At 40.0% G+C, this 13380-nt stretch overlaps 1 protein-coding gene across 1 annotated transcript; it reads right to left on the reverse strand.

The window, feature by feature from the left end:
- Nucleotides 1–2623: 2623 nt before the first annotated feature.
- On the reverse strand, nt 2624–13252 carry LOC138963036 (mitochondrial pyruvate carrier 2-like). The gene is made up of 5 exons (XM_070335027.1): nt 13068–13252; nt 10551–10591; nt 9689–9773; nt 8090–8201; nt 2624–3796 (listed from the first exon to the last, which is right to left on the reverse strand). The coding sequence occupies exons 1-5, from the start codon at nt 13150–13152 to the stop codon at nt 3745–3747; spliced, it is 375 nt and encodes a 124-aa protein (XP_070191128.1). The 5' UTR covers nt 13153–13252; the 3' UTR covers nt 2624–3744.
- Nucleotides 13253–13380: the final 128 nt, after the last annotated feature.

The raw sequence follows: 13380 nt of genomic DNA on the forward strand, positions 1-13380 counted from the left end.
ATCAGTGTGTGTGTGTGTTCCCAGGTTTAACACCATGTACTTTAGTTTAACTGAAATACTTCTATGAATGTCATACAACTGGCAGTTTAAAGGTCAGCTATTATCCCATCCTCAGGAAGAACAAGTTGCATAAGGCGAAAACACAACATTTATTCAAGCTGTCGAACTCACAGATTGAAACTGAACGCACTGCATTTTTTCAGCAAGACCGTATACTCGTAGCATCGTCAGTCCACCGCTCGTGGCTAAGGCAGTGACATTGGCAATCCAGAATAGCGCGGTAGTGGTTGCGCTGAGGAGGATAGCACGCTTTTCTGTATCTCTATTCTGTTTAAACTTCCTGAGTTTGTTTTTAATCCAAACATACCATATCTATATGTTTTTGGAATCAGGAACCAACAAGGAATAAGAAGAAATTGTTTTTATATCGATGTCGGAAATGTCATTTCAATAATAATTTTCATATTTATAATTTTCAGAGCTTGTTTTCTCTCCGAATATAACATATTTATATGTTTTTGGAATAAAAAAAATGATGAAGAATAAGATGAAATTATTTTTGGATCGTTTTACAACAAAATAATTTTAATACAATTTTCAGTTTTTAATAAATTAATTTCTAAGCCTCTTAACTGAAATGCATTACCAAAATTCGGGCTTCATCGAAGATTACTTGGCCAAAATTTCAATCAAATTCATTGAAAAATGAGGGTGTGACACTGACAGTGCCGCCTCAACTTTTACAAAAAGCCGGATATGACGTCATCAAGGATATTATTCCCAGAAACCCTCATGTCAAGTTTTATGAAGATCGGCCCAGAAGTGTACTCTGAATCACTCTACACAAACACACACCATGACCCTCGTCTCGATTCCCCCTCTTTGTTAAAACATTAAGTCAAAACTTGACTAAATGTAACAAGTCGCGTAAGGCGAAAATACAATAGTCAAGTAGCTGTCGAACTCACAGAATGAAACGGAACGCAGTGCAATTTTTCAGCAAGACCGTATACTCGTAGCATCGTCAGTCCACCGCTCATGGCAAAGGCAGTGAAATTGACAAGAAGAGCGGGTTAGTAGTTGCGCTGAGAAGGTTAGCACGCTTTTCTGTACCTCTCTTCGTTTTAACTTCCTGAGCGTGTTTTTAATCCAAACATATCATATCTATATGTTTTTGGAATCAGGAAGCGACAAGGAATAAGATGAAAGTGTTTTTAAATTGATTTCAACAATTTAATTTTGATAATAATTTTTATATTTTTAATTTTCAGAGCTTGTTTTTAATCTAAATATAACATATTTATATGTTTTTGGAATCAGAAAATGATGGAGAATAAGATGATCGTAAATTTGAATCGTTTTATAAAAAAATTTTTTTTTTACAATTTTCCGATTTTTAATGACCAAAGTCATTAATTAATTTTTAAGCCACCAAGCTGAAATGCAATACCGAAGTTCGGGCTTCGTCGAAGACTACTTGACGAAAATTTCAATCAATTTGGTTGAAAAATGAGAGCGTGACAGTGCCGCCTCAACTTTCACGAAAAACCGGATATGATGTCATCAAAGACATTTATCAAAAAAACGGAAAAAAAGTTCGGGGATATCAATCCCAGGAACTCTCATGGAAAATTTCATAAAGATCGGTCCAGTAGTTTGGTCTGAATCGCTCTACCCACACGCACGCACGCACACAACACACATACACCACGACCCTCGTTTCGATTCCCCCTCTATGTTAAAACATTTAGTCAAAACTTGACTAAATGTAAAAAGCAAGGATGGAGGAAACACGTGGTCTGTGACTTTCCATGCGCCTCGAAATTTCACATTTTGTTTGAGAGAATGTGTGTGTGTGTGTATATGTTACTGTTAGCTAGTTCTGCTGATTGGTTCGAATTTTTGTTATAGGTCTTTAAATTCAAGCTCGAACATAGGCTGCAAGGGTCCCTTGGCATGCCCTCCCAGACTTGTATTCTCTCCATTGACCATAGAAGCTAAATGGTGCATCATGGTACCATGTGAGCTTAAAATTTAATTAGCACTGTATTGTGTAACATCCCTATCACTGTACTCTAATGTAAACTGTGCGAATGGTACAAAGTGTCATATTTTTAACAGTATTTTTGTGTGTTTTTTAAATTGTATTTATGATCTTGAAACTGGTTTCTGATGTAAACTTATTACATCACAAATTTGATATTTCTAAACCATAGACTATGGCCCAACAGCTTGAAAAACATCTGTTGAAATTTGTTTGGGTTGAAAGTTGATATGCTGATTATGAATCATATAGACAAACGAATCTGAGTATACAGTACAGCAGTACCTGCGATGTGTGGACCCTCCCATGAGAGGACACCTCCCTTAAAAGGACACCTTCTCTTGTCCCTTTTTATATTGTCTCTACCAAAGTATACCTGTCAGGACAGGCCACCTGCAATGTAGGGACACTTTTGGCTGGTCCCAAGGGTGTCCTTTCATCACAGGTACCACTGTAGTTGAATTTGGTTGAACTATAGCTTTCGTGTGTGCAATATTTTCACCTCGCCTTACACGCGTCACCAGACATCCTACTCCCTTTCTCACAATACTCACATTTGATGAACAAAACAGTGTCATGTACCTCATGAAAATGTATTGACATTCAAAAGACATTCACACCATGAAAGTTCAGCGGTACATGAGAAATACATCAGCTGATGATTCATTGTCTTGCTAAACAATATTCAAAATAAGTCTTGCATACATGAAAACACTTCTAACACAATTCTTTTATGTTCATTTAACTGTAAACACGCAAAGTTATGTTCAAAAACGCATTATTCCAAGCACCTTTAAATATTTTGTACTAATTTACAATATAAATTCCACTTCAACTTGAAAAAGTCAAAAACAATTTGTGCAGACAGAATCAAAACATCTATAAAAATCCAATTCAGAATATAACACTTCAAACTCACACACTGGTTTAGCATCCTAACATTCACAACGGTGTTAACAGATGCCAAACATTTACACAGGATGGTGCAAACAATTCGTGTTCATGTAAATTTGTAAAACTCAACATAACCAGGACCACTCGGCCACCCAGTCCATGTAAGACCTTCCATCACTTTAGACCCTGCTGTTTCAGATTTTTGTTCAACAAAACATCTTTATTTAACTCCTTTTTGAGACTCCATCTCTTTTAAGACTGATTTTCAACAACAACAAAAAAAATTGTACACAATGATAACAATGTACTATAATAGAAAAACCAAAGAGTTTAACCCCATGATATCTTTGAATGATAGGTGGATACATTTGCATTATTTTAAGTAAAAAGAAAACCGAACACAGGCTATCAAATTACTAAATGTGTGATACAAAACATTCCTGCCCCCTCAGCAAAAGCAGAAATCCAAAAGTTGCAGTATAAAGTGCCACAATCACAACACTAAAAGTTTGACACAGTAACAAAGTCTCAAAAGCAACTTTTCCCCTTTCAGTTTGAGTATTGTTGCGAAGTTTCAGACATCATAGAAAACAGTGAGACCTCTATTCTAACTGCCAATTGCACGACCAATGAGTCTCACAAATGATGCTGACTTACGTCATGAATGTCTCATAATGATCCACGATTCTTTCTTGAAAAATGTGTTTCAAAATTTCTGTCGAACTGGTGGCTTCGTCAAAAATTCACCGAAAACTGGAATCACAGCTTCACAATATTATTAAACAATGATGAGCAAGACGTGTTCGTTATCCCTGAGAGGGCGAGGCATCCTCAACCTTCTTCAGACTGGATCTGTACCTGCACATACACAAACAACAATTCATTAAAGATATACATTAACAAGAAGAGCAAACGCTCGATCGAGTCACTTTCGCAGTTCTGAATATTATATGAGGCATCAGATGGACAGGAAGAAATTGCTATTCACAACACAATGAGTCACGTTCACATAAAATTTGAGCCCGGTCACTTTTATAGTTTCCGAGAAAAGCCCAACGTTAAGTTGTGTGTTGCCGAACAGAAAAGGCTAGTTATCTCCCTTGTTTTTCTGATAACGTTCGTAAAAGGCTACAGATGTAAATACTTTGATGTAAAGAATAATCCTACAAAGTTTCAATCACATCCGATGAACTTTGTCAAAGATATAAAATGTCTAATTTTTCCTTTGACGCTGACCTGTGACCTTGAAAAAGGTCAAAGGTCAACGAAACCATCGTTAAGTGTAGAGGTCATTGGAGGTCACGACTAAACAAAATATGAGCCCGATCGCTTTGATAGTTTCCGAGAAAAGTCCAACGTTAAGGTGGTGTCTACGGACGGCCGGCCGGACGGACTAACACTGACCGATTACATAGAGTCACTTTTTCTCAAGTGACTCAAAAATTCCATCTCACACGGCATAAATAAATCCCTGCGCCTTGAATATGTGCGCAATATAAATTGCATTAAAAAAAAAAATTCAATTAAAAAAAAAATCCCTGCGCTTAGAACTGTATCCACGGAATACGCGCGATATAAGCCTCATATTGATACATCAAAGATAAAGTTGCCAAAGTCGCTTATTCGTTTCATTGTTCAATGCTTGTTATTTAGTCGGGTTCCAAGATGTTGGTTCCGCGTACCTTGATTCAACTTACTCCTGTTGCACATGACGAATACATTTAAAGATAATGAATCTTTAAGAATAAGTGCAAAATGATCCTGCCAAAGCATAACATCAACAGATCTGTCCAGGTTTGTTTGTCTGTTTGCTTAAAGGCACAGTAAGCCTCCCGTAAACCATCACAGAGCTCCCCGAGCGTCTAAATACAGTACAAGCATACTTCCATTTGAACGCTCACCGAACGGGAACATCCTGGCTGCTTTCTGTCGAGCGTGAGACATTTTCAAAGAATTTATTTTCGTAGACTTGTTCCGTTAACAACAACGGCGCCTCGTTTTTGCGCTAGACCTAACTTTTAAAATCTAAATAATAAATTGACAGCTTGTTACACAAACATTCTTTAATCATAAAAGAATTCGTTTTTCATCAAGACAAGATCAGAACAATTCGAAGTTGTGAAAGTTTAAAAAAAGAAAAGCCCGGAAGCAGGGTCACGCAAGGGTCGTAGCAGACGACGGCCGGTTTATCAGTGCAAATCGCCGTTCCTCTCAACAGTCAAAAGCCATCGCTAGAGTTCTTGTGAACCACAGCCGTTGTTTCGTGCATAAAAAAACGTGCTATTGTAGATAAGCTCACGTCGAGTCGCATTCAAATGACTAACTATGACGACTGCATTGTGAAAAGGGGGAAAACTGGATCACACGGGTTCACGATGGCTCAGGGGTAAGATAAACCACGCAAAAATAAATTCTTTGAAAATTGTTCGCTCTTTACGGAGGGCACCTAGGATGTTCTCAATTGGTGAGTGTTTAAATGAAAGGGTGTTTGTACTATGTGTAAAAGCCTGACCGTATCTGTGATGGTTTACGGGAGGCTTACTCTGCCTTTAACGCCCAGCCGACCACGAAGGGCCATATCAGGGCGGTGATGCTTTGACATATAACGTGCGCCACACACAAGACAGAAGTCGCAGCACAGGCCTCATGTCTCACCCAGTCACATTATTCTGACACCGGACCAACCAGTCCTAGCACTAACGCCATAATGCCAGACGCCAGGTGGAGCAGCCACTAGATTGCCAATTTTAAAGTCTTAGATATGACCCGGCCGGGGTTCGAACCCACGACCTCCCGCTCACGGGGCGGACGCCTTACCATCAGGCCACCGTGTTGCGGTATCTGTCCAGGTCTTTACATGAGATAAATCCATGCTTCTGCTTGGACAACAGCCTGGCTATATATACATGTATATACAACACAATAAAAAGTCCAAAAACAAGGCAGAATGTCGCATCTTTTTAAAATCCAAATTTTCGGCCCTGTGTACCTTTGAAGAAGACCTGCGGGCTAAAAATTTGGATTTTTAAATAGATGCTTTCTTTATTTGGTGTTTTACGTCGTTTTCAACCACGAAGGTTATATCGCGACGGGAGAAGGGGGGAGATGGGATAGAGCCACTTGTCAATTGTTTCTTGTTCACAAAAGCACTAATCAAAAATTTGCTCCAGGGGCTTGCAATGTAGTACAATATATTACCTTACTGGGAGAATGCAAGTTTCCAGTACAAAGGACTTTACATTTCTTACATACTGCTTGACTAAAATCTTTACATCAGAGGCTCGTGAGCCCCTTGATATTCATCCGCTGGGTGAAATACAAGCCATATAAAAAACCACTCGTGTTGTAACCTCTATATATATATATGCTTCTTATGCAGAGTGGGAATAATTGTTGAAATAATCTTGCAGATGTCAGTTACTAAATTAATAAAGGTGTACTATCTAAAGGGGCATTTTGAGAAGTTTTCTGGAAAATTGGACCTGATAAAGTTCAAGGGACATTTGCTGTGCTGTAATTTAGATAGCCCTGCAATGATTTTCTTGAAAATGCTCTGTAACTATGCTAACTGTATAGCTCTTGACACAATTAGAGAAAGTTTTCTTGTCCATTCTACCCTTTAAGCAAAAGATTCCCGCTCTGCACAGAAAGCAGCCAGGCTGTATATTTTGGGTGTATGTCCATGTGGAAAGGTGTACATTGTATTTCGTTGGAAAGAATTAGTTACCTTAAAGGCATATGTACGCGCTCCCGTGTTTACAAAGTGTAGTTTGCCCATAATCGATGTCAAACGCACCATAAGACCATATAATGACGATATGTCACCATGCGCGGACCATAATACATGCATTACAGCTTGTTCTAGCCTCTGAAAAAGTGAGGATGTCAACAAAGCCGCGGTGTTAGCTCCCTTGCATCAACGTTACATGTGTTGCCAAATCTATAAATAGGATGATCCAGATCAAAATGAAAATTAACATATCTCAACATTGAAGGGGTCCTAGACCACAATATTTTGCAGGGAACTTAATTTAGCATGTCTCCAGCTGTTGGTAAAGCAATTAGCGTGTATAGTCATCGAGTACATATGCCTTTAAAGGCACAATACGCCTCCCGTAAACCATCACAGATACTGTCAGGCTTTTACACACAGTACAAACACCCTTCCATTTGAACACTCACCAAACAGGAACATCCTAGGTGCCCTATGTAAAGAGCGAGCAATTTTTAAAGAATTAATTTTGCGGATTGTCTCTCAGACAATCGGACCGTGGTGCATTTTGGCGCTAGACCTAACTTTTAAAATCTAAATAATTTGATAGCTTGTTACAAACATTCTTAAATCATAAAAGAATTCTTTTTTCATCAAAACAATTTCAGTACAAATCGAAGTTTTGAAAGTTTGAAAAAAGAAAAGCCCGGAAGCAGGGTCACGCAAGGTCGTGGTTCTTGTAGCAGATGACGGTTTATGCCTATCGCCAGTTCCTCTGAACAGTCAAAAGTCATCGCTTGAGTGCTTGTGAACCACAGCCGTTTGTTTCGTGCATAGTCAGAGGTACATAATAACGTGCTATTGCAGATAAGCTCACATCGAGTCGCATTCAAATTACTAACTGACGACTACATTGTGAAAAAGAGAAACTGGATCACACGGGTTCACGATGGCTCAGGGGTAAGATAAACCACGCAAAATAAATTCTTTGAAAATTGCTCGCTCTTTACGGAGGGCACCTAGGATGTTCTCAAGCGGTGAGTGTTTAAATGAAAGTGTGTTTGTACTGTGTGTAAAAGCCTGACAGTATCTGTGATGGTTTACGGGAGGCTTACTATGCCTTTAACAAAATAAACATAACAATTAGTTTAAGGCACTTAACCTTTTGGCTTTTTTTGGTTTTTTTATTGACGTTATTTCTTATCTTCTTATTTGTTTCATTTTATTAGTCCTCTTGTTCAGCCTTTTCTTTAACATTCGCCAAATGAGAAGAGGAGAGCAGCTGGCACTTGAAACACTGTACTAGAACTTTTTTAAACGCCATTTGTTAAAGCAGCGACTGCAGTAAAAGACAAGCCAAAGAGATAAAAAGACAACACATAATCAAATAAACAAAAAAAGCAAGCAAAAAAGAACCAAGCCTAAAAGCATAAACTTACATGTAAATACGAGAAAGCTGGTACAAGCCAGTTGCAGCCACGAAAAGGTTGACCAAAAACAGACTGTAGTTCTTAGGGATGATCACAAGCGAATACCGGGCCCAAATGGCGCCTGCAACATGCGAAAAGACATACATGTAACAAATTAATGTAACAGCAACTGTTAAAAAATAAATTAAAAAACCCAGCTATGGTCACCCTGTTGGCCTGGCACACAGGAGCTTGAATCAAAGTGTCGGTTTATCGAAGTATCCAATTCCTTAGTACCAGCGCCTGTTGTCCGTCATGGACTCACAGACACCACCACAAAAGACAGATAGTGCATCATTTGAAATTCTATACTACCCATCATAAAAAAGCTAGGCAGATACGTTAGTACAGATCTTTATGATGAGTTCGTTAATTGTAAAACCAGTTTTATGTCAGGCCATTCATTCTACTACAATATTCAGCAAAAGAATTGATTTTACATGAGGCAGTGTCTATACAGCGGAACCTATGACACAGACATCCCCTTAAATCAAATTCACAACAGCAAGGTTGCCTCGTTAAAATCGACACAAAACTCAGAATGTTCAGCCAAAACGGAACATGTGCTGCATGTCACCAGCACCACTCAGCATGCCACACAGACAAGATAGGGGAACTTCTTCTTCTTCTTCTTCTTCTGCGTTCCCGGCCATGCGTCTAGATGTCCAGTCCGGTGTTGAGTGCGAATCCCGCAGTCGGCCGCAGTGATGCCGCCGTCCCCCACAGCTTTTCGCGGAGCTCCACTTCACTCGGCCACGTTTGGCGCCTCAGGGCGTCGAAGGTTGGACAGGCCTGCAGTACGTGCTCTGGTGTCTGGGGGCCTGTGTCACACGGGCATTGGTCCGTGTGTGAAATCTTCAGGCGATAGAGGTGTATAGGGGAACAAAACTGACTGTTTTGGATACAAATATGATTCTTACCAATGAAATGCAAAACGTGTTCCAGTTTAGCTGTTATTTTTGCTGTCGATGTTAGTGTAGCACGGAACCTTCCTTTAGTGAATTTGATTTTGGGATGTGTCTGTGTTGAAGGTTCCATGGATCCACTGCATAGACACTACTTCATGTAAAACTAAAATGAATCTGTTTGCTTTATATGGTATAGGGGAATGAATGGCCTTTGGCTTCCCAATCATATAACTGGTTTTTACAATAAATGGCCTCATCAGAAATATCTGAAGTTATCTGACTCGATCTCTCATTATAATAGTCAAAACCAATCTAAGCTGCAAGCCTAACACCGTTAACACTTTTGACAAGAACAATGGCCTATGTAGTACAAATGTACTACATTTATCTGAACCCTATAGACAAACTGAGAACATCTTCTAGTTCTAGAGGCACCTACTACAAAATGATAATTTATCATTCTTTTCAGCTCCTTAGGATTGAAAAACAGTCTCTTTTTCCTCTAGTGGGGTTGGGAAGGAGGTGGCAATTGGGGGGGGGGGGGGGAGGTCAGGGGGGAAGGCAGTGGACAATGGACGACAGCAGTCTAAATGTACAGGCAAAATAACTGAAACTTTCCATTAAAAAAAAACCCACCACACAAGCACTCTTTTATTTTTACCTGTGGCTGCAAGTGCAGTCGACTGATACAAGCTGAGTTTTTCAGCAGGTCGTTTGAAGTCAGACAGGCCTGCAAACACCAAAACCTGAAACAGATTGCGTTAGCATCCAGTCAGTTGCAGGGTTATTTCTGCAAATGCCACGTAATGTGCATAAGTCATGTAGCCGGTACCACGCTCTTGGAGCGAAATGCACTCATAACCAGGAGGCATCACTATTGTTGCTAAACATAATCTATCCACCACTCACAGCATGCATGTCAACCTTGAGTAGTCATAAATGCCTTCAGAGTGCACACAATTTTGTCCTCATCAGCATCAGGAACAAAAATATACCCTTTGACTGTAAATTTGTTTGTTTGTTTGCTTAACGCCCAGCCGACCACGAAGGGCCATATCAGGGCGGTGCTGTTTTGACATTTAACGTGTGCCACACACACGACAGAAGTCGCATCACAGGCTTCATGTCTCACCCAGTCACATTATTCTGACACCGGACCAACCAATCCTAGCACTAACCCCATAATGCCAGACGCCAGGCGGAGCAGCCACTAGATTGCCAATTTTAAAGTCTTAGGTATGACCCGGCCGGGGTTCGAACCCACGACCTCCCGCTCACTGGGCGGACGCCTTACCACTAGGCCACCGTGTTGCGGTGACTGTAAATTAAAATAAGATTAATTAAAACTGAGCTATTAATTTCATTTTTAATAGATTACACACATATCGTCAATTTACCAATCAAAGTTACCTCAAACTAAATCTTTCACAATGCTGGATTTATTTGTCATTCTAGATGAACTGGTATTACATGTATTACATAGTCTATTGGCTATATTATTACGACGCTCCGTTCATACTTACCCATTTTCCGAAAGGAGCCCAGAAGAAGATTGTTTTTGGACCTGTGGCAACACATAATAGAATTGGGTTAGAAAGACATGAAACGCAGTCACAAGCTACACATCAGCCATTCTTCTAGATGTTGAATGCTTAGTGCTGTGGAACCCCCCTTTTGGGACACCCCCCCGGCCCCCCCCCCCCCTTTTTTTAAGACCTTCCCCCTTCCTTTTAAGACCAGTTGCTTGTTCAGATTTCCTGTTTAGAAACCATAAATGTAAGTCCATTTAAAGACCTGATTTTCCCAGATTTTGTTTAGGCCTAAAAAAAAAATAGGTGTGGTTACGGTAACCCGACCTAACCTATTTTTAGGGGCCGACCCTATAACTTTTTATTACATTTGTCAAAAACAAAACAAAAAAAACCAAAAAACGAGTGCAGAAAACGCAATGAAAGCAAAATCGCCCGAGTCGCACACTTATTTCCCTGTCAAGTAGGTTTAATTTGTACACATTAGAAAAAAAAGTTTAAAAAAAAAAAGTGATTGCCTACCTTCCCACCCTATTTTTTTTGGCTATGTTACTGTAACCACACCTATTTTTTTTTTGGCCTTAGGTGTTCAAAGGGGGGTTCCACTGTAACTAAATAAGAACCGGGGTTGGACCTCAGCCTTTGAGATTCACATCATGCATTCACACAAGGTGCAAAGAGTAGCTGGGCAAGACATGCCATGACACAAATTAAGCAACATATGACATCTCCAGATTAAAGGGGGCTTGCCTTTAGACACCACATCATTTTCCTTTATTTGGTGTTTAACGTCGTTTTCAACCGTTCAAGGTTATATCGCGACGGGGATGGGATAGAGCCACTTGTTAATTGAGACACCACATCAAAAAGCATATGTACATGCATACGAATAAGTTTCCTGGCTTACAACCCCTCATGCAGATCTATACAGTGGAACCTCCCTTTTAAGACCTTCACAAATCTGAGAAAAGCAGGTCTTAATTATCAAGGAGGGCCGGAGTCTTAAAATGGGGGTAAATTTTTTGTTTGTTTGCTTAACGCCCAGCCGACCACGAAGGGCCATATCAGGGCGGTGCTGCTTTGACATATAACGTGCGCCACACACAAGACAGAAGTCGCAGCACAGGCTTCACGTCTCACCCAGTCACATTATTCTGACACCGGACCAACCAGTCCTAGCACTAACCCCATAATGCCAGACGCCAGGCGGAGCACCCACTAGATTGCCAATTTTAAAGTCTTAGGTATGACCCGGCCGGGGTTCGAACCCATGACCTCCCGATCACAGGGCGGACGCCTTACCACTAGGCCAACCGTGCCGGTATGGGGGTAAATGAACAAAGTGTTCATAAAACTTAAATATGAACAGAAAATCTGAGAAAACAAGGTCTTAAAAGGGAAGGAGTCTTTAAAGGGGAGTTCCACTGTGTAAGGATTAGGCCAACAAAAAAATAGGTGTGGTTACGGTAACATAGCCAAAAAAAATAGGGAAGGAAGGTAGGCAATCACTTTTTTTTTTTATTACTTTTTTTGTAATGTGTACAAATTAAACCTACTTGACAGAGAAATAAGTGTGCGACTCGGGCGATTTCGCTTTCATTGCGTTTTCTGCACTCGTTTTCTTGTTTTTTTTGGTGTTTTTTTGACAAATGACAAATGTAATAAAAAGTTATAGGGTCGGCCCCTAAAAATAGGGTAGGTCGGGTTACCGTAACCACACCTATTTTTTTTTTAGGCCTTACTCTGATTTTTGTTGCCTAAAGCTTCCATAATCCTACTTCAACCACTCACACATTTTGTTACAAAAATCAAAATCTAAACATTCCCCTTTTGTAGAGTTGCAAGCAATCAATCCAGCCATCGAACCCTGCAGATAACACTTATCATATTGATAAAACTAGGCTCCTCCTATCCTGGGAAAGCATATATATATGGCCATCATTTATTTACAAACAGTACATGGTTCAAACACACACGTTCACAACACACAGGCAAGATTCATGTTCTCTCATGCTGCTTTATTACAATGCATAATTATGTACGTATGTATTCATAAACACACACACACAAACGTGGATTATAAGTACATGCCATTGCTTCTTATTTTATATTTAAATCTTAAACCACAGTGATCGCGCTGTTGGGTGCTTTTTCCTCGTCCTGTCCACAGTTTCTTCTCTCCTCATTTACAAAGAAAGACATACACACACATGTATACATGTTCTACTACTAGCTGATGTTGTCGAGCTATCTGCTATGCTATAGCGATTTCACTTGCAAATCAAACCTAAAACAGTATCCACCAGGAACAGTTGCACACCCTCTGGACATGTTCATGTGTACAGCCGTGTCTAATGAAACTCTTGTTTCGGAGTTAGCATTAGGCTTGTCCTTCAACCACTTTCAGTGCAAGTTTCACTGTTCTGTCATAGCATCGTCAGCTACACTGCAAGGTCCACACTTTGACTTTGAGCTTGCCAGTATGTGCGCATTTCAAGCTCTCAAACTTACCGGCAGGGTGGTTCCATAATGGTCTCAGTTTTGTCGGAACAAATTTATCACACACTTTTATGACGCCAGTGTAGATAGCAGACATTTTGGACTCAGATTTTCACCTGACCTCCACCAAGTCCAAAACACAGCAGAATATACCTGATTCGTACAATTTCCGATCCTACGTTTTAGAGAGGAGGGTTGGATCCGGTTGGATCTATTCTCTGGAATGGAAACCTCGGAAAATCGAAAGTAGAACCAAGTTGAAAAGGGATCAAGCACATCAAACAAACCAGGGGGAAAACCAAAAGCACACAAACTAACACACTTA

This window comes from Littorina saxatilis, linkage group LG3, assembly GCF_037325665.1.
Source record: "Littorina saxatilis isolate snail1 linkage group LG3, US_GU_Lsax_2.0, whole genome shotgun sequence".
In the NCBI taxonomy this organism is placed as follows: Eukaryota; Metazoa; Mollusca; class Gastropoda; order Littorinimorpha; family Littorinidae; genus Littorina; species Littorina saxatilis.

What these genes read in the sequence shown, in the direction of transcription:
- LOC138963036 (XM_070335027.1), bottom strand. Translation starts at nt 13,152, where the DNA reads ATGTCTGCTATCTACACTGGCGTCATAAAAGTGTGTGATAAATTTGTT. An exon ending in GGGCTCCTTTCGGAAAATGG is followed by an intron (nt 9,774 to 10,550) that starts GTAAGTATGAAC and finishes AATCTGTTTCAG; the next exon opens with GTTTTGGTGTTTGCAGGCCT. An exon ending in GACTGCACTTGCAGCCACAG is followed by an intron (nt 8,202 to 9,688) that starts GTAAAAATAAAA and finishes CGCATGTTGCAG; the next exon opens with GCGCCATTTGGGCCCGGTAT.